This window comes from Tasmannia lanceolata, unplaced genomic scaffold (genome assembly GCF_043159265.1).
Source record: "Tasmannia lanceolata isolate RefF3 unplaced genomic scaffold, GAP_Taslan_0.1 ptg000003l, whole genome shotgun sequence".
NCBI classification, from domain to species: domain Eukaryota; kingdom Viridiplantae; phylum Streptophyta; class Magnoliopsida; order Canellales; family Winteraceae; genus Tasmannia; species Tasmannia lanceolata.
The window spans coordinates 21,411,452-21,438,157 of NW_027518680.1; the positions used below are offsets into that span (position 1 = coordinate 21,411,452).

Genomic DNA, 26,706 nt, shown 5'->3' on the forward strand with positions numbered 1-26,706 from the left:
TCCCAAGGAAAGACAGTACTTGAGTAGTGGAGTAAGTCAAGTTGTGACCAAACCACTATAAAATCATTGTGTGGTCTCCTTGCTTCCTCTCCTCTCTCTTGTGGTGTGATTGGTAATCTCTTTCCTCTTTCTATTTGAATAAAATCTTGAACAAGGGTTAGAACTAACTAGGTTAATTTCACAAGCTCATGCTGTTGAATAGAAAAATTTTAAAACACCCAATTCACCCCCTCTTGTGTGTTGCCCTTCAGAATTTCACTTATTCCTTTACCAAATTTCAGCCGAAATTACAGATATTTCGGCCCAAAAAACTTGTTAGTTTACCAAATTTCGGCCAAAATTTCAGGATTTTAGCTGAAATTTCGGTTTCGGCTTGGTCCAAAATTTATGCCGAAATCGAAATTTCAAACCATGCTTATGGCCATTCTAAAAAAAAAAAAAAAATACAAACCCACTTATGAAGCTTACGGGTTATTTACCTTCTGTCAGTAATGATTTCTTTCTTTGTTTTGGTTTTTTGCCTCTTTTATATTCTATATTTGGGTGAGTGAATAAAGCTTTGTGAAGATATACATTTTTTCTCTACATATTAAATTATCATCTTTATGTTTCAGGTCACAAATTGAATTATGCCGTTGAAATATTTGGAGAAGGCGAGCGAGTATGGACTATGACCACAAGCTATCATTTTTTAATCACTTATGTGAAATCTATAGGTTTTGTATAATTCAACCTTGCATTTTGTGGAACAAGAAGGGAATTTTGAGGGGCAGGTTTCATGAGTTGTATGACTTGCACTGTTTCTTTTTTCTTTATGAATTGTGCTAGGGAACAAATTCATTGTGTTTTGTAACTCATAAGAACTAAGAGTCCTTTTTCGAACGTTTTAGGCATTATTTGCATTTGAAGTACATCATTTTACAAATTCATTTTTTTAAAACTGCGTTAATGCATCTTTTATGATTTGTTTAATTTTTTCGGTCCCCAGTGCATGGCATGGGTACATTGTTTTTCTAATGTAAGTTCAGGACAAGGAGATTGAAGGTAAGAAAACCCAAGAGATAAGTAATGGAGATGGAACTTTTTCTAGGGAACAACGTCATGGAGCTTACAATGAAAGGGATGTATAAGGTGCAAAAAGTTAAAGGGGAGTGATAAATCGACTCCCCGAATTGATAAATCGACTCCCCATGTTTCTTTCTCTCTCCTCTAGGTTAGAGAGGGAAAAAGAGGAGAGAGATAGACACATGGGGAATCGATTTATCAAAAGTTAAATAGTCCAAAATATGACCTAATCATTCATGTCAATCTAGTAAAGAAGATTCCCATAGGATTGAAAGGCTCTCTCTCTCTCTCTCTCTCTCTTGTAGACCATACATGTTGATGGTTAGGGCCGGTGACTGGCAAATGTAGTGCAAAGGAAAAAAGTAGAGCGACAATCAAATCAAATGGGCAAATTTGAGAATATGCAAAATCCATCCGTTGGATAAATATGACATTGTCATATGGACAATCTTCTCATCTTATTGTTACATTGAACTTAAAATAAATCTCCCTCACCAAAATTGAAAAAGTCATCAAACTGAACTGAATCCACCATAGGATCCAAGTCCAAGTTATTATGACCGGTAGATGTGTACACACCAAAGGCGACATCACCGGAATCCGATTCCAACGTCTGCCCATACGATTCCAATTCCATTAAATCCGACAACATATGAATTACGGACTCGTTGTTGTGATGGAGAGCAATCAGCTTCTCTTGAAAAGTATCATGTTTAATTGAGGAAGAGGATGAGAAGCAAGGGTTCTCTTGTTTCCTTATGAAGGGTGACTGAAATTCAGTAAAACTGGTTCCCTTTGAGGAGAATCGAAGACAAATTTAGGGTTTTTATGGAGATCTTTGCATGTATGTTGCCCCATGTAAGTGATCAGATAGGTGTTAGGATCGTCCTCTCTTCTTTGCACATGCTTAATTGCCTGGCATTCTTGGTCATTTTTATGTGTACATCTAAAATAGCACCTGTTATATAATAATAATAATCAAAAGGAATTAATTCATAATTGAGAATAATATGATTTTGAACTTAAGAATGATTTATTTGGAAAATTGAAAGATATTGTAAATTTGCCTTGGTAAAGCATAGATTGAACTGGGTCCAGAAAACAAATCTCTAATCCACCTTTTTAGTTACTACAATACTCTATTTTCCACCATCTTGAGTCTGCTCTTTTGCTTGAAATGATTTCATCATCAGGAAAAGACAAACGGAAGGGGGTGGAAATGACCTGCAAAAGTACGAGGTATAGAAAAAGACCTTGGATATTTGGCTCCAAGAATTTCTTTTTTCCCGTATTTTCTCCAGGCATGGCCATCATCACGAGCTGCTGCTGAGACCTTTGTCCACGTCTCTGTAGTTGTTCTTCTGCAACCAAGAAAAATGGAATTAATTTTTCGTAAAATACATAAAAATAAATTACAAAAGGTTCCTCTTTTCTCTTTCAAATTTAAAAAAAAATATATATATATATTCTTAATTTCTGTGGTGGAAGAATCTTTTGGTTGGAGACCTAGTACTGAGAACCAGGGTCTAGACAAGGATCCTAAAGATGCGGAGTTCTACAATTTCAACTAAACTTTTAACCAAAATTAAAAGCACTGTTATTGTTCTGGCTTAGTCCAACAAAGGCAAATGATCTCTCACGATCATGCATGTAAATTTTGGAATGGAGGAGGGGCCATATTTAATTGTCATTAATGAAAAGCTATGTGTACCCTCCCAACTTCCCCACACAAAAAAAGGTATGTAGCCTCCCTTCGATTGAATTGCATCCCTGCCAGCTAAGCCACTGATAATCTAACATGACCGAGATACCCCACACTTAATAAAAAATTACTAATTTATCCAATATTCTACCAAAAAATAAACTAAAATCAAAATTTAATCACCTTCTCTTTGTATGTTTTTTCTGATCTTTCGCCGTCACCAGAATCTTCACGCTCTCATCGGTCAATTTGTTCATGTGTTCATCAGAAAATGACAAACATGCCTGAATATTCGCCGGATTCTGACCACCCACTCGGCCTTCTATCGATTGTAAGATTTTCTCGACAAGGGTCTCCATCATCTTCGACTCCGAAACGCCTGGGAGATTTTGGACTATAATTCGAAGCTCCGAGGCAAACTTGTGACTCTTGATCAGCCCATCCTTCACCATTTTCTGGTCCTCGGAAAAATATCCCGGCCAAGGTGGAGACTCCATTTGGCTTTTGCCTTAGGGGTGTGAATTTTTTTTTTTTTTTGGGTCTTGTAAGAGTAAGGTGAAGGGGACAGTGTCATCCGTTTTTATGCATTGAGAAGAAAAAGGGATTGAAGCTGATGAATCATATCTTCTAGATTGTCATTATGCAAGGTGGTGACGTCATCATATCGTTTGATACCGCTTGCGTAGTTGTAAGTTAGTGAACAAAATGTCGTGAATTAGTGAACAAACTTACGCGCAGTGTAGTAAATTAGTGAACAAAATGTCGTGAAATGACGTGATTGCCCTCATAGTGAGAAGATGATAGGAAGACGCGCGTGCGTAGTGGTTGTCCCAAACACCTAATTCAATGCCGTCCCGTGTACCTCTAGAGGAATATATTTGGGATTTCAGAAGTATATAAAACATTTTAGTCAATAAAAAAAAAAGGGCTGCATGGCTCACTTTTCTCCGTAGATTAGATTGTGCCTAAAAAATTCTCCATATGATGATTCTAAACCTTTTTTAAAATTTTTTGAACCATACGTACGATCATTTTACAGCAAACATATTGGAGTTTGGGGCGATAACTGAGCCGAACAAATGAATGGTTTAGATCATCCAAATAGGTGCCAGTATTTGGGACCCGACGATTGGTGGTTCGGTTCTGGGTTTACCCCAGAACCGAACCGAACCAAACCATGTCCACCCCTACTTAAAGACACACCTTCAGCCAATGTACAGTGATTAGGGCCATTGATTCAATGGGTCCCACAAAAGCATTGTTTTTTGTGCACGAAAGGACAGGTAAACATGATCCTAATCCTTCCATGAACGAGAGGCTTTTCCTTTTTTCCCCTTGAATTTCTTGTAGACCTAGCAAAATGACACCCGTACCTGCGGGAACACCCGGCCCATAGTGAAATCCGTGGGTACGGGTACCAACATGTATACCCGTCAAAAATCGACCCGTACCCGGCCCATACCCGTGATCAGCGGGCCAGGCCGGGTTGGGCCGGGGTGCCCACAGGTTTACCTGTAAGTGTTAAAAAATACCTAATAACATAGCAGATTTCTTAGGTTGTCTCTATTGGCTCACTTTTCAATAGAGACAACCTAATTTCTTATTCATTAGGTGGCTGCTCTCTTATGCAACACCCTGCAGCTAAATGCATTCTACAATGGTCCCTAACAGATCCCAAGCCACACTTTACAAATTCTCCAAAAAATTGAAAATTCTTCTAGAAATTTTGAACTTCTAATTATTTGTTTTCAAACTTTAAAAATGCCTGAAGAATTTAAAAATATAGTTTTTTAATTAAATGCAAATTTTTAAATAAAACCCATTTTTCCTAATTAAACTTGAATTTGACAACTCCATCAGTTTCACATTTATTATTTGTAAATATGGTGAAAAATTCAAAGTTAAATAAACGACATATTATAGTAAAAATTCATCACAAGTGTTCTTCCATGCTTATTACTGTGCCTTATGCAGGGGCGATGCCACATGAGAGGAAAGGGGGGCAATTGCCCCCCTTATTTTTTTGGAAAAAAAAAATATGCCTTTATTTTTTAATAATTTTTTAATACTTACCCCATTTTTTAAAAAATATGCCCCCCTTTCCAATAGAAAATAAGTTTAAAATTTTAATTTTACCATTTTTATCTCTCTTTTTTGTGCAAAATTTACTATAATTTTTGCCCCCTTGTGCAAAATTTCAGATAGAAATTTTTTCTATCTTAATTTCAAGATAGATAAAAAATTACTATAATTTTTGCCCCCCTTGTGCAAAATTTCTGGCATCGCCCCTGGCCTTATGTACAAAAATATATCTATAAAGAGTATAAATCTAGGCGGTTTATGACTCGAAAATCTTTAATACCAATAGAAATAAAACAAATGAGAAAGCTTGTGCTATCGTGAGCACATTCTCCTAGATTTTTAACACCCAATACATTTGAATCTCCCTAAGTAATAAACAATGCTTACATTTAAACCTAATAAATGTTTCCTTATAAACATTAAACATCCTCTATAACTAAATGTAGAAAATCGACGGTCAAGTGTTAATATGAATGTAACCTGTCTAAATTACAACACTAGAGAAGCCATTAGCTAATCACCATCAATTTGGGTTTGTTGATCATCAAAACATTAGTGGGATGTACCCTTGGGCTTACGGTAACAAAGGTCACTTATCTTAATCATATAAAAATTAGAAAAGAAACCCATTCTCTCCTCCCCCCCCTTCTCCCCCCCCCCCATTTTGGTTGCCTAGTGTAATTTCACCCATGTTCATTTTTTAGATTTTGAGAACCGATTTTGAGCCCAAAATTGATTATTGGACTCAAATTGATTATCAAAATCCAAAACGAAAGCTAAACCATTGATTTTTGTAGGCAAATTACCTTGGAGATTTTAGTTAAAAAATAGATTATTTGCAAATAGCACATGAGCACTCTTATATTAATTTAAACTGTTTCGCGCTCATCACATGACAGCTAGGATTATTCCTTCCACATGGGACCCATGAACAAACTTGTAATCTCGAGATTCTACGGATGTACCACGTGTGCTGTGTGAGGCACCCGTGCGAAAAAATAGTGAAAAAGTGGGTCCTTAGCCCAGCACGTACCGAGAGATGGTACGTCTGCATCTCGTCCAATATGATAGTAAATCCCAGCACGTACCGAGAGATAGGCCTTAGTGAAAGAGGACATGCCATTTCTAAAGACCCATGATTTGGACATGGGTGCGTGTACTCCGGAACTTAGAGAAGCCATTTCTAAAGACAGCTCTGGCACAGTTTATTATCGATTGTAATTCTTCCCTTTTGCTGACTCCTTGAGCCTGGTCGTATGGCTTTTTAGCCCTCTGTTTCTTCCTTGTTTCCTATATTTTTATTTAATTTATCTGGTCGGGTCTGCCTGACCGCAGGTTACCTACCAAAAAAAAGAAAAGAAAACGTTTGTTATGGCCTTATGGCAGATAGAGATGGAGAGACGCGACTAGGTTGCAACTCGGGAAGGGTAAAAGCCACCCCTTTTGACCCGAAAAAATCATGGGCCAGGTTTAGACTCTAGTGTTTTTTTTAAAAAAAATCGGACCGGAGATTAGCATGTAAGGTAGGGTTCTAAAAAATCCGTCCCAACTACTTCAGTTTTTTTTTGTCTTTCACAAATGATAAAATGATGAAGGGAAAGAAAAGAGAAAATGGTGATTGTTTGTATGATATGATTCAATTAGCTAGAACAACATTTGTATCCCGAGAAGGTATACTAGATCTTGCAGACGATGATGATGGATATTGGTATTTATTTAACAGAAAGGAGCTTATTTGCTCTAGTAAGAAAGATCATCAAGATTGAGATGGTTTTATTGATTTTATAAGGGTTCTTGTAATCCAATCTATCAAACCATGGTACTTCATTTCCAACTAAAATTCTATTACCGTCTACCAGTTCACCATATGCTGTTTTTCTCTTGAACTGAATTCACAATTACAATTTACAAGCGAGTGGAACTGTAGGCAAAATAAAGTGATTAAATGGAAGAGTAAGGCTAGGGAAACCGAGAGTACGACCCAAAAGGGGACTCAACAAATTGATTCACGCCACAACATCACAAGTGACTGAGATTTCCCTTAAGTTTAGGTAAATCATAAAAAAAGTAAATTTTTTTTACATACGGCACATTCTCTTTTGCAAGTCCCATGCTAGGTGGTACTCTCAGTCGCTATATCATTTTCCTAGAGAGAATTATTAGTCAGTATTATAATTTACAAGGGTAGGGCACTTGACAGGCCGATATCATATAAAGGAGTTTAAAGAAAACAATTGTCAAGCAATCTCTACTCATTGTGTAGATATCGAGAATGAAGAAAACCCGGCAGAAACTTTTTCGGGTAGGGTCAGGTTTAGGAATCACAAGTAATTTTAAAACAAACAACAAGCCGACTCAACAAGCTATCTCTGGTAAGGCAGGATTCAACCCAAGTTGCGACCCTAGAGAGTGGGGAAGGAAGCAACTCCACCGGACTGTTAAATTATGCTGCATGTCTTTTTTCACGAATGAGTAAACGTCCAATATTTTTGGCATCTTGCTGTTTGGCGCATGCCTATTCACGTCCAACCAATCTTGGTGTTATAATAGAAACAAAATGCTTGCACTGTTTTGCATAGCACTACAACAAAACTGGGCTTTTCCTACTGACATTAGTTACGTCCGTAGGGTAAAGTTCACTTTTTCCCTACATATTCTAAATCTGTAGGGAAATACACCATATTCCTACGGGGATTAATTTTTCCGTAGGGATAGAGTTTTTACCTGTGGATTTTTGTAGTGGGCCATATGGAAAAGTTGACGTGTTTACCAAAGTCATTCTTGTACATACGGAGAACAATATTTCCCGTAGGGAAATACTACCTTTTCCCTACGGGTAATGAAAACATTAGTAGGGATATTTATTTATGGCTTTCCCTACGTATTTTTCATTTAGGTTACGGCGCGCGCGCCTTAGGTTTGGATTTTTTGTTTAAGTCACCGCGCGCGCGTCATAAGACTCATAACAAAAACCCTCTCTTCATCGTTTTCATTTTGACAAATAATGAAAACCACGGTCTCTACATCGGCTTCTCTCTTTGAGGAATAAGGAAAGACCCAGCAATTGATCTCTCTACAAAAATCCTCTCTGAGTCTGCTTCTTTTTTTTGCTCTCCTTCATGCTCCATAATCCTTGAGGGCAGCGATTGCAAGGTTGGTGCCATAATCTATTTTCTCTGAAGGGTTGCTGAGATTCTAGGAAAGATGATATGGATTTTTGAGGTTGTGGTTGAAGTTATGGTTAGGTTTCGTGCTAGGGTTTTGGTCCCTGGAGATTAGGGTTTTGGATTTAGGGTGATGTTCGGGCTAGGGTCATATTTGGAGAGGGCAGTTTTAGGGTTTCTACTAGAAACCATTTTTTCGACATTAGGGATGGGCCTTAGGGATTGACTCTCTGCTGGAAACCATTTTTGGTTTTGGTGCTTGAGGTTGAAGTTATTAGGTTTGAATAGGTTCAGGTTTTTTACAGATTAGGGTTTTGGATATAGGGTTATGCTGAGTTTGGGGTTCTTGATTTCTGGTGTTGGAGAGGCGGCCTTGTGGTTTCTGCTGGGAACCTCTTTTTTTTTAGATTACGCAAACCCATTCATGGATTCTACACCATTTTTTTGCTTTTTTTTGGAGCTTGAAGTTATTTTTTGAGATTAGGATAATGTGGTTCTCAATTCTAACACCAATCGACTTCTGCCATTTTTTATTCTCGCCTTAATATTGTGTTTCTTTCTCAGATGAAAGGGAGAAGACAAAGGGGTTCTAGTAGGGAGAGAGGAAGGGAGAAGACAAAGGGTTTTCTGAAACCCGAAGAAGAAAGAGAAAAAAAAGGGAAATGATATATCCGCCCCTTTTGATCACCAGGAACACCCCTGTCAGTGTGTCAATGACTAAAGAGGGGCTGTTGTACTTATGTCAGAAGAATTCAATGCCCCTGATTGCCACAAACACTAACAGGGGGTGTTCCTGCTGATCAAAAGGGGCGGATAGATCACTTCCAAAAAAAAAAAAAACTTTAGATTCTTCACACTGAATCATCCTCAGAGATTAAAGGTTTTTCCCTACTATTTATCCGCATTTCTTCTCCTTATTTCCCTCTTTTTGCTATATTATTGTCAATAATGTCATTTTTGTTCTATTTATTTGGTCCAGTGTGCTCCTCCTGGATATTGTTATTTACAATCTCTTTTAATTCAGAGCTGCAAATCTTACTCTCTTTCCTCATTTGCCCATTCTTGTAGTAAAGGGTACGCAAATTACAAGCAGTAGCATTAGATTCTTTTATCAATTTAAGGGTTAGATCTCTTCCTTGTTTTTTTATATCTTTTTTTCATATTTATTTCTGTTTCTCCATTATCGTTGATCTTATTCCTTTTTAGAAAAGTTGCAGTCCATTAATCTATCTGAACCCGCAAGTTATTTTTCGTTTTTTAATCGGATTCTGCCCCAAAATGGCAGAAACCTCTTGTTTTTTCAGCCAGTCTCTCTGTTTTCAACATTTCACAGCGTAGTATAACATACACTAAATGATGAATGCCCATTGTCTATCACTTTCTTTTAGTAGAACTTACTACATTTTAAAAGCTTTATGTCTAAAGCTTCATTAACGATTTGGAATACCAAGGACAACACCTAGTCAGATTGAAATGGCTGAACATTATCTAAGTTAGTAACTCATTATATTTTTTTAGGAACAGATCCTAGGCCTCTATGTTTTTGGTTAGCTGGAAAAAAGTGATTATTTGTGAGTCTCTACATATGATCTTGGCTAGTTAATGGCCTGAGGGTCTATATTACGTATGACCTTTCGGCTCAGATCACCTGTAAGACTTGGAGGGCCTTGGAGGAAAGGTAATGGGTGTATTACTGGATAAAAGGATACAATCTTAATGGGACAGTCCTTTTAGACATGTACATGTGGGAGCATTGGTAGCATTTTCCAGGTCTTTAATGAGATGTCTGTGAAGAATCAAATATTCTATTTGGAATAGAAACAATAGATTTAAAAACCTTTTCATTCTCTCTATACATCTATCCTATATTTTGTCGTTTTCTTTTATCTTGACATGTACTAGGAGAGAATAATTTTAAAATAAGAATGTGAATGGAAACGAACATGTCATTTCTGTCATGAAAAGAAAATTTGCCTCTTGTAATGCCACTTGTCTTTGAAGTTAATACACAATCTTTTTATGCTTGTTCTTTGCATGGTTAGGAATGGACAATTACAAAATCATGTGAATAAGGCCCATAACAACTAAATTGAACAGAGAGTGAATCCATTGGGCTGACTTGATTTGAGATTATTCCACTGCTTGGCCTTCCAAGTTCAGCCCATACACATCCCTCCCTTTGGTATCAAAGCTTCCTTGTATTTACCCTGCTTCAGTGACTTTGCTTTGCTTTTTTCCTAGCCTTCCGTGGTCTTCTTGTACTTCATTTGGATATTAATAAAATTCATTCACTTGTCTTTGTTTTGTTTTTTGCTATCCAATTGGCAATCATGAAAACTTGTTAGTGATATTCCCCTGCTCTTTCTCTGTTTTCTAGTTGTGTATTTAAGTAAATGCTTAACAATTTCATATACTAAGATACCTAATTTCCATTGATGCCAAAAAAACAGCAAAAATTAGCCATCCTATTTAAGATCTTCATATGTAAGCTATTTACCACTGTCCCTAATGTAAGAGAATCTCTTACAAAGGGGTTGGTGATGAGATGATGACTCAAAGAATTATCTTCTGTATGTATTTATATATTATTTTGTATGTACTTATATGTTCTTTTAGAGTGGCAATGGTTTGTAAATCTTCATATTTTATTATGACCATTAAACTAAAAACTTTTGCCCATTAATTCAATTACAGAAAATATGATTTAGCAATATTATTTTATTATAGACTATGCATAGATGTTCAACTGAGCCTCATTTTTTGCACACAATTTGCTATATATAAGCTACTGATGGTATACTAAACATCTGTTGTGCAGATACAGGCCGTACAGTACTTTCAGAAAAATACGGGACTATAAGGGCTTACACCATATAAAATCTCCCTTTAATGGAGCATTCAACAGATGGTATACTAAACATTCTGAACAGATAGTATACTACACATTCCAATCAAATAGCAATTTAAGAATTGGTCTGCACTTCATATTGCATTTAATTTTGAGTCCAAAACCGAGCCCGTAACAGATGGTATACCAGAGATTGCAACAGATTTTCAATATGGTTTTCTTCTCATTGGATTGATTTGGAGTCCAAAACTGATTCTTGGACTTATTACTGCATTTAATTTTGAGTCTAATAATCAGTTTTGAACTCAAAATCAATTCTCATAGTCCAAACGGATAGGGCCTTAAGTGTTGGATTCTTGCTAATGAACTTCGTAGTTCTGCTTAGATGGAAGACATCTGTATGTCCCATGTTTACAATGGCAATTTATTCCTTCATCTATGAAATTTAGAATTGCATGTGATAGACAATGCCAAATCCCAAAACAAAGTTGAATGCTCCTCCAAAACATGCCTATTCATTTAGCATTTCTGCACTTTTATGGAGTATGGACCTTAAAACATCCTAACTTTACACATGCCTAGTCATTGTTTGGATTTTCTTTTGCTCATCTTTTAAGTTTTATGGTTCTAGCTGTGTCATTGATTATTTCTGTACTTTCTGTATTGCTTAAATTAACTCTTATGATTTTCCTTTGTGCTCTGAGCTCTGACTTATTTCTGAAATTTCTATTTTCATTGATATGGTCGTCACTCAATGCCACATATGATGAGGCTTTTTGTAAGAACCCATTGAACTAAAATTCTTTCTTCTTGTTCTTAATAAGCTATCAAAGCTGGAATATAAGACTGTCTAAGGCTTTTGATCTTCTAAGCACCTATCTGGCCATGGTGGGCCTATATGATGATAATGATGATGGTGTGTGTGTGTGTGTGTGTGTGTGTGTGTGTTTGCAGATGGGTATCCTTTTTGAGCCTTCAGAAGCTTCAAAGTTATATCCCAAGGCATATAGAAGTCCCATTCACTAATCTATTTGGACCGATTAACGCTACATGGTGATTATATGTGAATGCAGATCATCTATAAGAAGGTATCATAACTTCTTTCTGATCTCTAAATGATTGGCACTGATTAACATAAGGTGACAGATAGAAATATTTAATAAGAAATGTTATGTAAACATTCTTCAAGAACACCACACTGCTTGCTTTACGTGCATAGTTGAAATGCATTTAAACTGGATCAGAATGTTACGCAAGCTTTCTGATAAGCATAACATTTATGCCTTTTGTTTTTTCAGTATCCTATTTAGTGAATATTATTTTCATTATTTTTTCTAAAGCATTTTTATTTTAAATGATTTTTTGTATTGAGAGAGAACAAGTACCCCCAAGAAGGCATCGAGGATGCCCTAGGAAGTAATGTTGCCTAGCCCCACATTTAAAAAAAAAAAAAAAATGTTGCTTAACCCCATGCACTTATAATTGTACAATTAGTTTTAAACGGCAAGTTAAATTCTTGAAATAAATTAACTTTATATGCACGTGTTGATTTATCATTAATTTATACATGCTTTGTGTTTGTAGGTTAAAAGTTCAAATCGCAAATGACGGTGGGGATTGAGAAGATGATGAAGAGGAGATGTTGAAGATGATGTTATGTAGAATCATTAAATGTAGTATTTTGTGAAGTTTAGTTGAGGGAACAATTTCAACACATTTGTTAGTGTTGAATTGTGATTTTAAAGATATTCAATTAAAAAATTTAACTATTTTTTATATATTTGCATATGATGTTGTGGAAAAATTGAAGTTATAATTGTTCAAAATTTGATGTTACATGTAGATTGTTTGTGGGATGTACAAGTATAATAGGTCATGAGAAATTGTTATTAATTAATAGATTAAAATAATTGAAAAGGCTATCCATACTGATTATATATTAAAATTCTGTAGGGAAAAGCTCCTTTTACCTACTAATATTTTCACCTACTGAAATTATCACCTACTGATGTTTTGAAATTCTATAGGGAAAAGCACCTTTTCTCTACGGATTTTTGGACATTCAGTAGGGAAAAACACATTTTCCCCACGGAATATTTTAAAATTTTGTAGGGGAAGGCATCTTTTACCTACTTATTTTTTGAATTTTTGTAGGGAAAAGCACCTTTTATCTACGGATGTTTAGGATATTTCATAGGGAAAAACACATTTTCCCTGTGGATTATATTGAGATTCCATAGATTAAAACACCTTTTACCTACTAACTGTTTGAAATTTTGTAGGGAAAAGTACCCTTTCCTTATGGATTTTTGAAAATTTCATAGGAAAAAAACACATTGTCCCAACGGATTATTTTCAAATTTCGTAGGGAAAGGGTACTTTTCCCTACGGCATTAATTAATTTCCATAGGGAAAGTACATACCTGTCCCTACAGATTATTTTGTACGAAAAGGTGGCCTATCCCTACGGAACTTAAAATCCGTAGGGAAAGGGCTTTCCCTACCCCCACCTAGCCTACGGAAGTTGTGTACGATGAAATCCATAGGGAAAAGCCTTTACCTACAGATTTTGGTACATTTCCCTACGGATTTGTCTGTAGGGAAAACCCAGTTTTGTTGTAGTGTGGATTATAAAAGGAATGCATATGCACAATAGAAAGTGGGACCCACTTGGGTGTTGGAAAAAGTTGTTAAGGAAGCTTTGCAAAGGAAAGTTAGAACCGACCTCCTGACTTTAGTAATTTTGGCATCTTGCATATTCTACTGCAGCCATTAAATGGACGGTTTTGATCAACCTAATTAAGTGAGTGTACATGTTTTTTTTTGGGAAGTTATTGCAACACCATATGATGATCCGAACCACCCATTATTGTTGCCATGCTGTTGAAGTGGAGGCGTGAATTCCAAGGTAATTGCCATAAAAGACATGCAAATATATGTGGATCCCACTTACAGCCGATTTTCATTGTGGCCCACTTACAATTGTTTGATTATGGAAATAAACCAACAGAGTTTTCTAATTTGGGAACAAACCACTAACAAACGTTCATTATTGGAAGAAGCAACAGATGTTCCTTTCTTTGGAAGTTCTTTTCATTGGCTTATTTTATAAAAGTAATGAAATGAGGCCACACAGGGTGTCGGAAAAAAAGCTCTCTCCCCTTACTTTCGACCAACTTTTTTTTTTCCCTCTTAGAAAAATTCATCAACTCTTTCTCTCTCCCTATTATTTTTTCCTTTTCCAATTAGTTCTCTTTGTCCCCTTTTTAATTTTCATCCTACTCTCTTTCTCTCTACCACTCTCTTTTTGCTCTCTTGTCACTTGAACTCTCTTCCAATTTTTGTTCCCTCTTAATCTTTTCTCTCCCTCTTGGCTTCTTGAATTTTTGCTCATTATTTTTCCTTTCTCCTTTAAATTTTCATCCATCATTTGCTTGTTCTTTATCTCGTTCGAAGTGTGTGGAGGTGTGGTGTATTCTTTCATCCAATGCAACCGTTTAAAAGTCGATCTCAAGACTACGTCCAAAGTGGATTCAACCATCGTTTGAAGGAGGGGAAAAAGAATAAGTCTTTCTTGTTTTGTTATTTACTTTCATTTTGAATTTGATGTAGTAGTGATCTATTTTAAATTGAAGAAGAGAGTATTTTTTGTTTATTTTTCTTTTCAATTTCTTTAATGGCAATTCCTCTCTCTATTTTCTGTGTTTCTTTTCCCTTCTCCATGAGTAGCTAAACCCACTAAGGATTTAAATGAAGCCATGGGGAAGGAGAAGGAGAAGTAATTAAAACAAGTGGCTTATATAACAAATTATGTAGGGTTTTATTTTTGTATAAATCTCAATCATCCATGCCATTGGCTTTCCCCTTTCGTATGGATGATTGTTGATTAACAAAGATTAAATTCTATATAATTAATATAAGTTAGAGGGTTAATTCGATTAAGATACTCATAAATAATGACATCTTTTAGATCTTATTATTTATTGACTGTTTAGTTGGATTTTCAACCTAATTCAAATTATTTTTTTAATTAAATTTTATTCAAACCCATGGTGGATTCTAACCCTAAGTACTCTTTTATATTGAATTAAGGTTTTTACACTATTCCAAATTACTTTTGCAATTTTTCAATTTACTTAAGCCATTAGAATTTGATTTTCTAATTAGATTAGATAAGTAGTTAATAGCGATCATTAAAATTTTGGTACACTTTGCCTAAATTAAGATTTTCAAATCGCAATCTTATTTGTGTTCGATTCTTAGATTGTTTAGAATACAAATTTATAGATATTATTGGCTCCGAGGTACGTCCACAGAAATCTTGAGTAAATGCCAGGCAACATATATCATAGTTTATACTCTAAGTGATATAAGAATAGGATTCACAAACAAGATTTCTCTTTCCTGATTCGACCCGTGACTACACGTGATCCGTGCACTTGCGGTTATTTAATAAGACAATCACATGTCCTAAATTTCGATGACGCATCATATTCTTCTTTCAAGGGGGTGAATTTATCACTACCCTACGAAAATATCGATTTTTGTGGCATATGATAGCCCTTCGATTTCCGTGTCGCCCCTCAATTTCTGTGAGGCAGCCCCCAAGAATGGGAACTTACTTTTTTTGTCAAAACCAGTAACATAGAATGAACTTCTTTGCTCTTCCAACTTTTTTCTTGTCTTTTGGGTTACCACCTGCATCTTGTAAATAGCCCTTTGATTTTTGGAAATATAAAGTCCTCAATTTCTGTCCAACATAGCCTCTTTCCCCAAGTTACCTAATCCCCCCCTCCCAATTTAGTTGAATGATCCACACACACACACAAATTTAGTCGAATGATTTAAAAGAGAACAAAAGCTTCTCAAAAGCTTGGAAAAACTTCTCAAAAGTTGAAATCCTTACTACTTATCTCGAAAAGCCAAACATAGTCAGAAGCCCTTTTGATAACGACACCCCTTACAAGTTTTATAAAATTTCATTTTTTTAATAGATATTTTTTTTTCTGAGAAAAAACTTTCCTTAAAAAAGGTGTTTTCCATAATTTGGTAAGGTTATTAAATACAGATTATCAAATTCTATGAATAAACTTTTTTCAAAAAATAGAGAGAAAAAACTCACCGAGAGCTGTAATTTTGGTTATGGAAAACAAAAATTCTTGTTTATCAGGCTAGGTTTATAGGTTCCCGTCTTTTCTCTCCAAATGGGGATTTGGCTATGAAACATCATCACGACTTGAGGCAATTCCTTGAATCGAACCAAACCATCAATGGATGTAAACCAAGCTAAAGAAAAGAGAAAATCTAGAAAACAAAAACCCAGAATAAAATTTCTTGGGAAGTATGATTTTCCGTTATTTTATTTTCCCTAGATCCAAAACATGCTACTTGCCCTTAGCTACTTGGGGCCGGGTATTACAGAAAAAGAGGGCCTCCTTAGAGGGTATTTTCGTCTTTTTCTAGTACGGTCAACTCAGCAGAGTACAATTGTGGCCGTGGATCAACTCTTGGATCATCATTTTCCAGTTATTAGACAAGTTTTCCGGCCAAGGTTGAGCCTTGATTGCCCTTTTGCCATCGGTGGTGGAGTCTTAGTCTTCTTTGTGTGAGAAATGGATTGAAAGAGATAGAAAATATACATAATGATGCCACTCAAAAAAAAACAAAAAAAACAAAAAAAAAAGCGACAAGATGTCAGTCCACGCGATGACGTTCACACGATGATGTTGCACAATCAAACGTTATTTAAGTAAGTCAATGAAAGTAGCAAAGGACGATCCCAATGAAATATGAGTGATTCAACTACGTATGTGTTCTTTGTCTTATATGTATAATAAATGAGAAATTATATGAGGATTCCTAAAATGGGCGGTCAAAAGTACAAGAAAATATATGAGGATTCCTCCATGGGCTAAGCCGTGCTTAGAAAATCAATGTCTTCTAGATGTTCTGTGAGAAAAAGTTTTCAAACGTAATTGTTTCGGACCAACAGTGATAAGAAGGCGGCCACCTCTCCTCAATGAAACCCTCCCCTGATAAGGCATATTGAAAATCAATTTGATGATTCAAGTAAGGGTAATCCGGGGCTGGCCAGAGTTGGAGGAGTACGAAGGATGAAAAAGGATTGATCTCTTTGGTCCGGTTGGGGTGACTGACTCAAGTGAAGTTGAATTAAGTGCGGTCTTACAAGGAATCAAAATCTCAAATGAAAGTTTTTCAATTACAGCTGATTGTTGTTAGGTATTCACTTAATGTTTAGGGATAATCACATTTACACCCCCTCTAGTCTCTGACATATCCACTTCCACCCCTATAGTTTAAAACGTGACAAATACACCCCTGTAGTTTCAATTTGTTTAAGGTTTGCCCCCTCAGCTGAAGGTTCGTCCATAAATTGAAGGGTTAGGACGATCCGATGGAGCTGATCTTTAAGCAGATGTATGGTAGCAATCCCTATCCTTGGATATTTGTCAAGTTGATAGATGACATCTAGAAGAGAATGAGGGCCCATTTGGATACCTCATATTTTGCATTTGGATTAGGAATTGAGTTTTGAATACAAATTGAATAGATCTGCCAGCTCATGTTGAGGCAGACAGAGAGGGAAGGGGGTACTTCCTAGTGGAGTTGAGAGGTTGAGGAGTGAAGAGGGTGAATGTAACTGCCAGATCTGTGGATTTCCAATTACTTATTTTCACAGCATATTTGAAAATTTGAATTTTTTCACTGTCAGTCGCTGAGTTGGAAATCCAAGGATTTGATCCAGATCCAAATCATAATGCAAAAAGGGCTGCAAATGTGCGAAATTCAAATCAAAATCTTCTCGGCATCCAAATGGGCACCAACTATGGAATTATCCTTTGGCATGTGAAAAGATCAGCTAATAGCTATGTAGATGGACTTACCCTTGCTGGGATTAGTAGGAATGCATTGGAAATTTATGATTTTTTTGCCGCCCCGGGCAGTTGGTTTTTTTTTCTCTTTTTAGCTAGGGACCAACGGAGAAGGCATTTCACAAGCAGACTGTTGCACGAGAGAGCAGCCACCTCTGATGAATTAAATGAATAAGACAAAATTTATTGAGAAGTGAGACTATGTGGCTGTGGCTGCTCTCTACCTCTGATGAATTAAATGAATAAGACAAAATTTGTTGAGAAGTGAGCCTATCTGGCTGTGGCTGTGGCTGCTCTCTCATGCGATGGCATGCTGGCGAAATACCATCTGCGATGAATCCCATAAAAATTACGTCAATAAAACTATCCTACTCACGTAATCTATAAATTAACTTTTGCCAATTAAATATTACGTCAATAAAACTATGCTACATACGTAATCTATAAATTAACTTTTGCCAATTAAATGTGAACGGCTCGGTGATCCTAGTCAAGGAGATGAAGATAAGAATCAAGAGGAAAGTTCATGGAACTTTCTCTAGTAATTGTAAAAACGACATGAATATTGCCTAATCATTCATTTCAATCTGGAAAAGAAAATTCCCATAGATTTTCATGGGAAGGAGTGGGAACATAGTTGTGGGCTTGTATGACTTAAAGGAGCCCAAAACAATGGGCTCTCTCTCTCTCTCTCTCTCTCACAGTGGAACCATTGATCAAAACGAACAAGCACAAAGATAACATGCGGGGTCGATTTATCACTGCCCTAGTTTATTATTGAATTAAATAAAATAAAATCTGCAAGATGGTCCACATGTGCGGCTGCTCTCTCTCTCTCTCTCTCTCTCTCTCTCTGATTAAACATGACGTGCCTCACCTAGAAAGACAGATATGATGAAAATGGAGTTTTTATCCACAATCTTTTCATAAGGGCTTAGCGTCACCGGAAACGCGCACTGCCAAACGTACATCCATTTGGAGTTGTCAAATGGCTAAAATGCCCTTATTCCCAAATCTATAAACACGTTAAATGCCTTTTGGTTTCGTTTTCGCCTAAAATGTAGCCTAAAACTACATCAAAAGAAAATTTTTAATATGGGACGGTGGCGATCATCCCAGGAAGAAAACATTCTATAATTTGTGGTCTATCTTGTGGGCGGAGAAAGCGATACTTTTCGTCAAACGCTATAAAATACAACCCAAATAACGGTTGGGTACGTGTAGATGAGTGGATGGGATAAGGGGACGGTGAAGACACGTGTAAGATCAGGGGACGGTGAAAATCCAGGAATTAACATCAAGGGGAAACGACCGATAAATCCGCCTTCTCCACTTTCCCTTATAATCCAACCGTCGAAGCGGATAAAGAGGGGAGAAATTCCGAAATCTTCGGTAAGGAATCCTACATAGAGGTAATTTTTTTTATTTTGTTTTACATATTTTGCACTTTTTACAGACATATTAGGTTTAAATAAGGTTTAAAAGAAGTTAAATCATTTCTTCTGTCATAAAAATCTTCTAGGTCGTTCTAAATGGCTCCAATTCTTCCGCCGCCAACAAACTTCATTTCCGATATGTTTATCTGGCGGTGGGATACAGATCAGACACCCCGTGTTATTTGTACAATGCGCCACCGTTATTGAAAGAAGCGTTCGACTCTTCTTCAAGATAAGTTGAAATATATGCGTTAATTTTGAATTTTTTACTTCTGGTACATATCTTTCTTATCTTTGGGTTTTTAGGAAGGAGAAAAATAATGTTGTTTCCCTCTTTGTTTGGACTGCTTTTTTTTATTCCAACTTTAGTTGTAGATTTTTTCATTTATTTTTGTTTTTTGGTAATTGTTTTCCTCGTCTTTTAATCTGTTTCCTTAGATCGTATAGTTGGTGTAGGTATTTTCAAGTACAGAAAACTTTAGTTGTAGGTTTTTTCCCTTATTTTTGTTTTTTGGTAATTGCTTTCCCCATCTTTTAATCTATTTCCTTAGGTCGTATAGTTGGTGTAGGTATTTTCGAGTACAGAAAATATGGATGACATATGCTTTTATTCTCTCAGCACGACATGTAAAGTTCTAATTCTTCTATTACTGTTTCTTTTGTTGGTTTATTTTGTTTGGGTGTTACTTTGTTTTCTTTTATCATTAGGGATATTTGTTATTCCCCTCGCCATCGTTTTAAAGGAAATAAACTATTTTCTTTTCGAACTTTAGAAAGTAGGTTCAACCAATACAGAAAAAAAAAAATCCAAACCGAGTTAGTAGAAAAAGCATTTTCTGCCTGTTGGTTTCCATTCGTCTGCGATAGACAGAGTTTGTGGCCAATTAGCTTCCAGGCTATTGGAGACCTGCTGCATGAAAGTCTAACCTTTCTTTCGACAGGTACTATATTAGACGGTTCCTTTGTTACTTATGTAACCTTCTTTCTGTTTTAGAATTTTTTCCCTATAAGTTGGTTCATGTAAATTGATGGGGACACGAATAACGAATTCGAAAGGCCATGCTATGAATGAACTCCTACAAGTTTGATAATAAATTTATTTTTTGCTGTTAAATTTCAACTGGTTCTGTCCCTATTTGTTTACGTTACAATTCGTAATTTTCCCTACACCAAATAAATGCAAACATGAAATAACACCCTTTTTTAACTTTATGTTATTTGAATTTCTCATTTCCTGTAGTGGAAGTATATTTTGTCAACGTCGTTTGAAAAACCTTTCATCAATTGGACTCTTACTACTTCCTACTGTGTATCTCTACTGAAGGTATTCATGTCATTTAAATTATATAGTATGGCTTTGAAATGAAATTTCACATCCCATGTAGAAAGCCTTAACAGTATATGAACTGTTTTGTAAAAAATATATATCTTTTTTATTTTTTCTCCTACTATGGTAAAAAATTATAATTTATGTCATTCATGATATATATAAAGTTCTGTTGTTCACATATCAAATTTCATTGTATAAATGTATAATAAGTTCTTCTACTGGCTTCATTAAATTAGCACCTGCATACTTATTTTAATTTGATTGCAATTTCAATTACTCAGTTTTGATGAGTTACCGAATCAAAGCAAATATATATGTTAAAGTAGACATTAAAATAGGTTAACGTCTACGTGGTTAACAAAAAATTATAAGAGCCTGTCATATTCCTTAAGAAATTATTTTATTTTTTATGTACAAAAGAATTCATAAAGTATTATTTTTTACAAATAATAGTGAAGTATATAAATCCTAAAGTAATTTCTTGAGAAAGATTATGGGCTGTTATAAGTTTATGTACACCATCTAGGCATAAAGATCCTTTAATGCCTACTCTAACAGTTATAGTTGGTTCAACTCAGAAAGCCTACAATATCGTACTTATCTTGTGCTATAGTAATAAAAGAAATTTAACTGTTTCAATAATTGGTTACAATAATAAAAACAATGAAAATTTCTATGATGCTTATAGTGTTACATCCTTAGTGCAAAAAAATTCCCAATTGCAAAAAACATATTCTTTCTGAGAGAGAGGATAACATTTTATGTGTCATCTATATTTGGGAAAAAATAAATATATAGTATTGGAAGTCCCCTGTAGAATGTCTTTACTGTTTAATGTCAATGGAATTTTACTTACTGATGTTGTTTGTTAATGTTTTCTTAATTTATCATGAATTATAGTAACGGCCCCCCACTAAGGAAAACGAAAAAAAATTACCAAGTACCTTTGGTTTTCATCATTATTGAAAATACGAGCACTATAATTGAATTGGTTTCTTCTTCTTTTCATTTGTCTCTTCTTACTCCTGCTGTGTCTGTTTTAAGGTTTTTTTTGCCTCATGCGTAGGGATTTCTACGATACCAATACAAACGACCTTGACATTGTGATTTGTGCCTACTACAGATTGGATATGGAATTTCTTCCTGGTAGATTACAAAAAGAACACGATTTCTTCCTTCGACGGTTACAGTTGGAGTTTTATTCTGCTTACTTCTTCTACGTGCAAACAGCATCAGAACAATTGTGGACCAAATTAAAGATCGATTGGTTGGATTTGTAAGTTCCTTTTACTAGGTACGCATAATTTTTTTTTGTTCTATTCGTCTTTCTCTATTACAGCTACCAAATCAATTGTTTGCTAACATGCCCGCTTCGTAGTTATAAGTTTATGCCTATATATTTCTTACATTCCCGAATGATGGTTGGTCAATTGTTACTTTTCGCCTAATCAGATGCACTTATATGTCCGTCTATTTCTATAGCTTTACTATATGGGTAGGTATATTGTTTCCTCCGGCATATCGACTAATAGTATTTACTATGTTTTCTTATCCAAAAGAGTTGGGAAACGGACCCATAAAATCAATACCCGACACATCGAAGATTTTTACCACTAAGATCGGGTTGAGGGGTATCTTATTTCGCTTTGTAACTCTTCCTAAGGATTGACATGACCTCCAAACTTGACGAAAATCAAAAGAATCCCTAAAGAGACTAGGCCAATAGAAACCACATTGTAAAACTTTGTGCGTAGTTTTCTTTGCACTAAAGTGGCCACCATAGGCTTGATCATGGCAAAAAGATAGAATCGATTGGTGCTCATGATAGGGCACACATCGTCGGACAATCTGATTTGAACAAGTTTTGATGAAATAGGGATCATCCCAAAAGAAATACTTTACCTGTGAGTGAAACCGGTATTTGTCTTGGTTGGACCAATGATCCGGTGTAGCACCTGTAACAAAGTAATTCACAATATCCGCATACCATGGCTCACTAGAAATGGCAAACAATTGCTCATCAGGGAAGTATTCATTAATTGGACCTTCGTTATTCTTTGCACTAGGAAGTCGAGATAAGTTATCAGCAACCAAGTTTTCCGTACACTTTTTATCTCTAATCTCCAAATCAAACTCTTGAAGAAGTAAAACCCACCTAATGAGGTGAGCTTTAGCATCTTTCTTTCCAACAAGATACTTGATTTCCGAATGGTCGGTATAAATTATCACATGCCATCCAATCAAGTAGGACCGAAACTTCTCTAATGCAAACACAACCGCTAAGAATTCTTTTTCCGTAGTGGTGTAGTTGGGTTGTGCATCATTGAGAGTCCTACTTGCATAATAGATTACATGTGGTAATTTATTGAATCTTTGACCCAACACGACTCCTATTGCAAAGTCGGAAGCATCACATATAATTTCAAATGGTTCGGTCCAATTGGGTGCTTGAATAATAGAAGCTTTAGTTAGCTCTTTTTTCAAACACTCAAAAGAATCGAAGCATTCTTTGAAAAACTCAAACTTTTGATCTTTTGCTAACAAATTGGTTAAAGGCTTAGCAATTTTAGAAAAATCTTTTATAAAACGCCGGTAAAAGCCCGCATGGCCCAAAAATGATCGAATATCCTTCACACTTTTGGGCGATGGAAGATGGACAATGAGATCTACCTTGGCTTTATCAACCTTAATTCCCTCTTTAGAAATCACATGTCCTAGAACGATGCCCTCGTTTACCATAAAATGACACTTTTCCTAATTGAGGACAAGGTTCTTTTCTCTATTCATTTCTAAGACCAATTTTAAGTGATGTAAACATTCGGTATAGGTGGAGCCATGAATAAAAAACCATCCATAAAAACCTCTAAGAAGGTCTCTACCATGTCCGAAAATATACTCATCATGCATCTTTAGAAAGTTGTTGGTGCATTGCATAACCGAAAAGGCATGCGTCTATAAGCAAACGTTCCAAAGGGGCATGTGAATGTCGTTTTCTCTTGAACTTCAGGAGCTATGAAAATTTGGTTGTAACCGAAATATCCATCAAGAAAGCAATAATACTCATGACCTGCTAACCTTTCTAGTATTTGATCAATAAAAGGCAAAGGAAAGTGATCCTTCCAAGTAGTGGCATTAAGCTTTCGGTAGTCAATACAAACCCGCCACCCCGTTTGAATACGAGTAGGAATAAGTTCATTCGTGGCGGATTGTATAACGGTAACTCCCGACTTCTTAAGCACTACTTGGACGGGACTCACCCATTGGCTATCTGAGATGGGATATATGATCCCGTTATCTAAGATCTCTTTTTGGATGGCTTCCATCATCACAGGATTAGCCCTTCTTTGAGGTTCCCTTGAAGGTTTGGAACCCTCAATGAGGTTGATGTGATGTTGCACAATCGAATGGCTAATTCCTTTGATGTCGGCCATTGTCCAACCTATGACCTCCTTATTTTTCTTTAGCAATTTAATGAGTTCCTCCTCTTGAGTGAAGGTTAGGTCCGCAACAATTATTACAAGTAAAGTACAATTATCACCAAGAAAAGCATAACGTAAAGAAGAGGGAAGCGGCTTCAAGTCTAGCTGTGGGGCCTCTTCAATGGAAGGCTTCGTAAGCGATGTGGCTAATGGTCCCATGGGCTCTACGTTTTGGATGGAAAAAGCTTTGGAAAAGAAATCATCTCCTCTATCATCTCCTAGTGCATCCAAGCATTCTTGAAAATCTGCAGCAAAATTGATTTCAAAATCAGTCATGATATCTTCAGGAAAGGACTGCAACATATTGATTTCTTCATGAAAATTAGGTTGCTTACCTAAGCGAAATACATTGAAATCAACCGAAGTGTTTCCAAAAGAAAATTTCATTAACCCGTTTCTACAATTAATTAGAGCATTGCTAGAAGCAAGTAACGGCCTACCAAGAATGATAGAGATTTGGTCCTTGTTATCAACAACCGGCTCCGTATCACACAACAAAGTCAACCGGAAATAAGAAATCGCCCACTTTTACTAGGACATCCTCAACCATACCTTTTGCTGTTTTAATGGATCTATCAGCCAATTGGAGTCTGACGGTGGTAGGTATTGCTTGAAAACCGAAAACGGTATGAGATTTACACTAGCTCCCAAATCTAACAAGGCATGATCAATTTGAGTGTTTCCAATAGTACATGATATAGTGGGACATCCCGGGTCCTTATATTTTGCTACCATTTGATGGGACAAAATAGAATTAACGTTTGTGGCCAAGAAAGCTTTCTTGGGCACATTTGTTGTCCTCTTTTGTGTGTATAGATCTTTCAAAACTTTAGCATATGTGGGGACTTGGGAAATTGCATCAAACAAAGGAATATTCACATGCACTTGTTTAAAAATATTCAAAACTTTATCAATTTGATCTACCTTTTTATTATTAGCAAGTCTCCTTGGAAAATGAGCTTTAGGAATGAAATCTCGTACAGGGGGAGAAGTTACCTCTTCTGTACTTACCTGTTTGGGCTCATCTTTTGAGCCAATGGACGGAGGTTCTTCACTTACCTCTTTTGGAAGATCTTGCAAAATTTTAGAAGGTTCGGTGCTGACCTCCTCTTTGTGATATTATTTTCCACTTCTCAAAGCATAAACCACATTACATTGATTCGCCGGGTCCTGCCGCGGCAAACTAGATTGCATAGCATTCAACTGATTCACCTGTGGTTGTTGATTCCCATTCATGGCCACATTCCTTTGGTTAGGAATGGGTTGACTTGGCATCTTTCCTTTTTTCCTTTCACTTAGGGCCGTAGCAAGTTGAGAAATTTGCTTTTCTAAGTTGTGTTGGCCCGTCATGAAGATACTCATGAGAAGCTCCATGTTCTTCTCTAGAGATGCAATTCGTGCCGACTCCCCTTGTTTTTGAAAACCCGGAGGGGGCTGATTTGAACCATTATTAATCATGGGGTTTTAAAAAGTAGGAGGGGGATGGCCGAACAAAAGTGGGAGGAAGGTGGGCCTAGATTGGCCGAATTGGCCTTGGCCTTGGAAATTGGATGGCCCACCTTGACTCCATGGAAAGTTGGGATGATTTCTCCATCCCGAATTATAAGTGCTAGAATAAGGGTTATTAGAATACAAAATACTTACATTCTCATTAAAATTACCAAATTTAGCAAGAGTTAGACACTCTTCCATGACATGGTCCGTAGCTTGACACCAACTACACATGGGAACACTGTGTGCAATTTGATGGACCTGTGCATGTCCTTTGACAACTATCGCTTCTAGCCTTTTGATTAGGCTATCAAGATGGGCCTCCTTAGCCACGACACCCTATTTTAGAAATCCCTTGCTTGAAGTGGCTCTCTCACCTTCTTGAGTGGATTCCCACTCTCTTGTTTTTTTCGCCAAATTAAGTAAGAAGTTCCATGCCGCGGCCTCATCTGTGAAAGATGTAAAACTGTTAGGACACATGGACTCAAGAAGTTGCTTTTTTTGGTGATCTATGCCCTCATAAACAATTTGGCATAAGTGCCACAAATCTATTCCATGATGGGGATACTCTTGGAGTAGGTCTTTGAATCTCTCTATAAACTTAGAAAATGACTCTAACGGCTTTTGTTTGAATTGTAAAATATCGTTCCTAAGCTTATTAGTTTTATATAATGGAAAAAACTTTTTTAGGAAAGCAACGGCGAACTCCTCCGAAGTGGTGATGGAGTTCGTTGGTAAACCATAGAGCCACTTTTTGGCTCCATCCTTGAGTGAAAATGTAATGAACCACAACTTTACCGCATCGTCAGTAAGTTGTTGCAACTTAATCAAAGCACATACATCTTCAAACTCACGCAAAAATAAATAAGCATCCTCTGAAGGGAGGCCATGAAAATGATGAAGTAAAGAGATAAATTACGATTTTAGCTCAAAATTATTGCCCTGCGCAACCGGCAATCTAATGTAAGAAGGTTGTGCAGCTCGGGCCGGACAGAAGCGATAGCGTAAACTCTTGGGAGGCTCTTGTTCTTCCGCCATAGCTCCTTGATTTGGTTCGATGTCTTCCTCTAGTTCTTACTGGTTAGCTCTTTCTAATCGATTGGCCGAGTTACGTACCCAACCTGCAGTCATAAAAATAAAAGAACCAAGTTAGAAAGAGAGGTAGGCAATAAAACCAAATTAAGAAACTTACTAATTATAAAAAAACTAAAAATAG

At 36.4% G+C, this 26,706-nt stretch overlaps 1 protein-coding gene across 1 annotated transcript; it reads right to left on the minus strand.

Moving 5' to 3' along the window:
• Positions 1 to 1,558: 1,558 nt before the first annotated feature.
• On the minus strand, positions 1,559 to 3,298 carry LOC143861886 (transcription factor WRKY45-1-like). Its single transcript, XM_077372845.1, has 3 exons — positions 2,951 to 3,298; positions 2,319 to 2,426; positions 1,559 to 2,023 (listed from the first exon to the last, which is right to left on the minus strand). Exons 1-3 carry the CDS (start codon positions 3,262 to 3,264, stop codon positions 1,822 to 1,824), a joined length of 624 nt encoding a protein of 207 aa, XP_077228960.1. The 5' UTR covers positions 3,265 to 3,298; the 3' UTR covers positions 1,559 to 1,821.
• Positions 3,299 to 26,706: the final 23,408 nt, after the last annotated feature.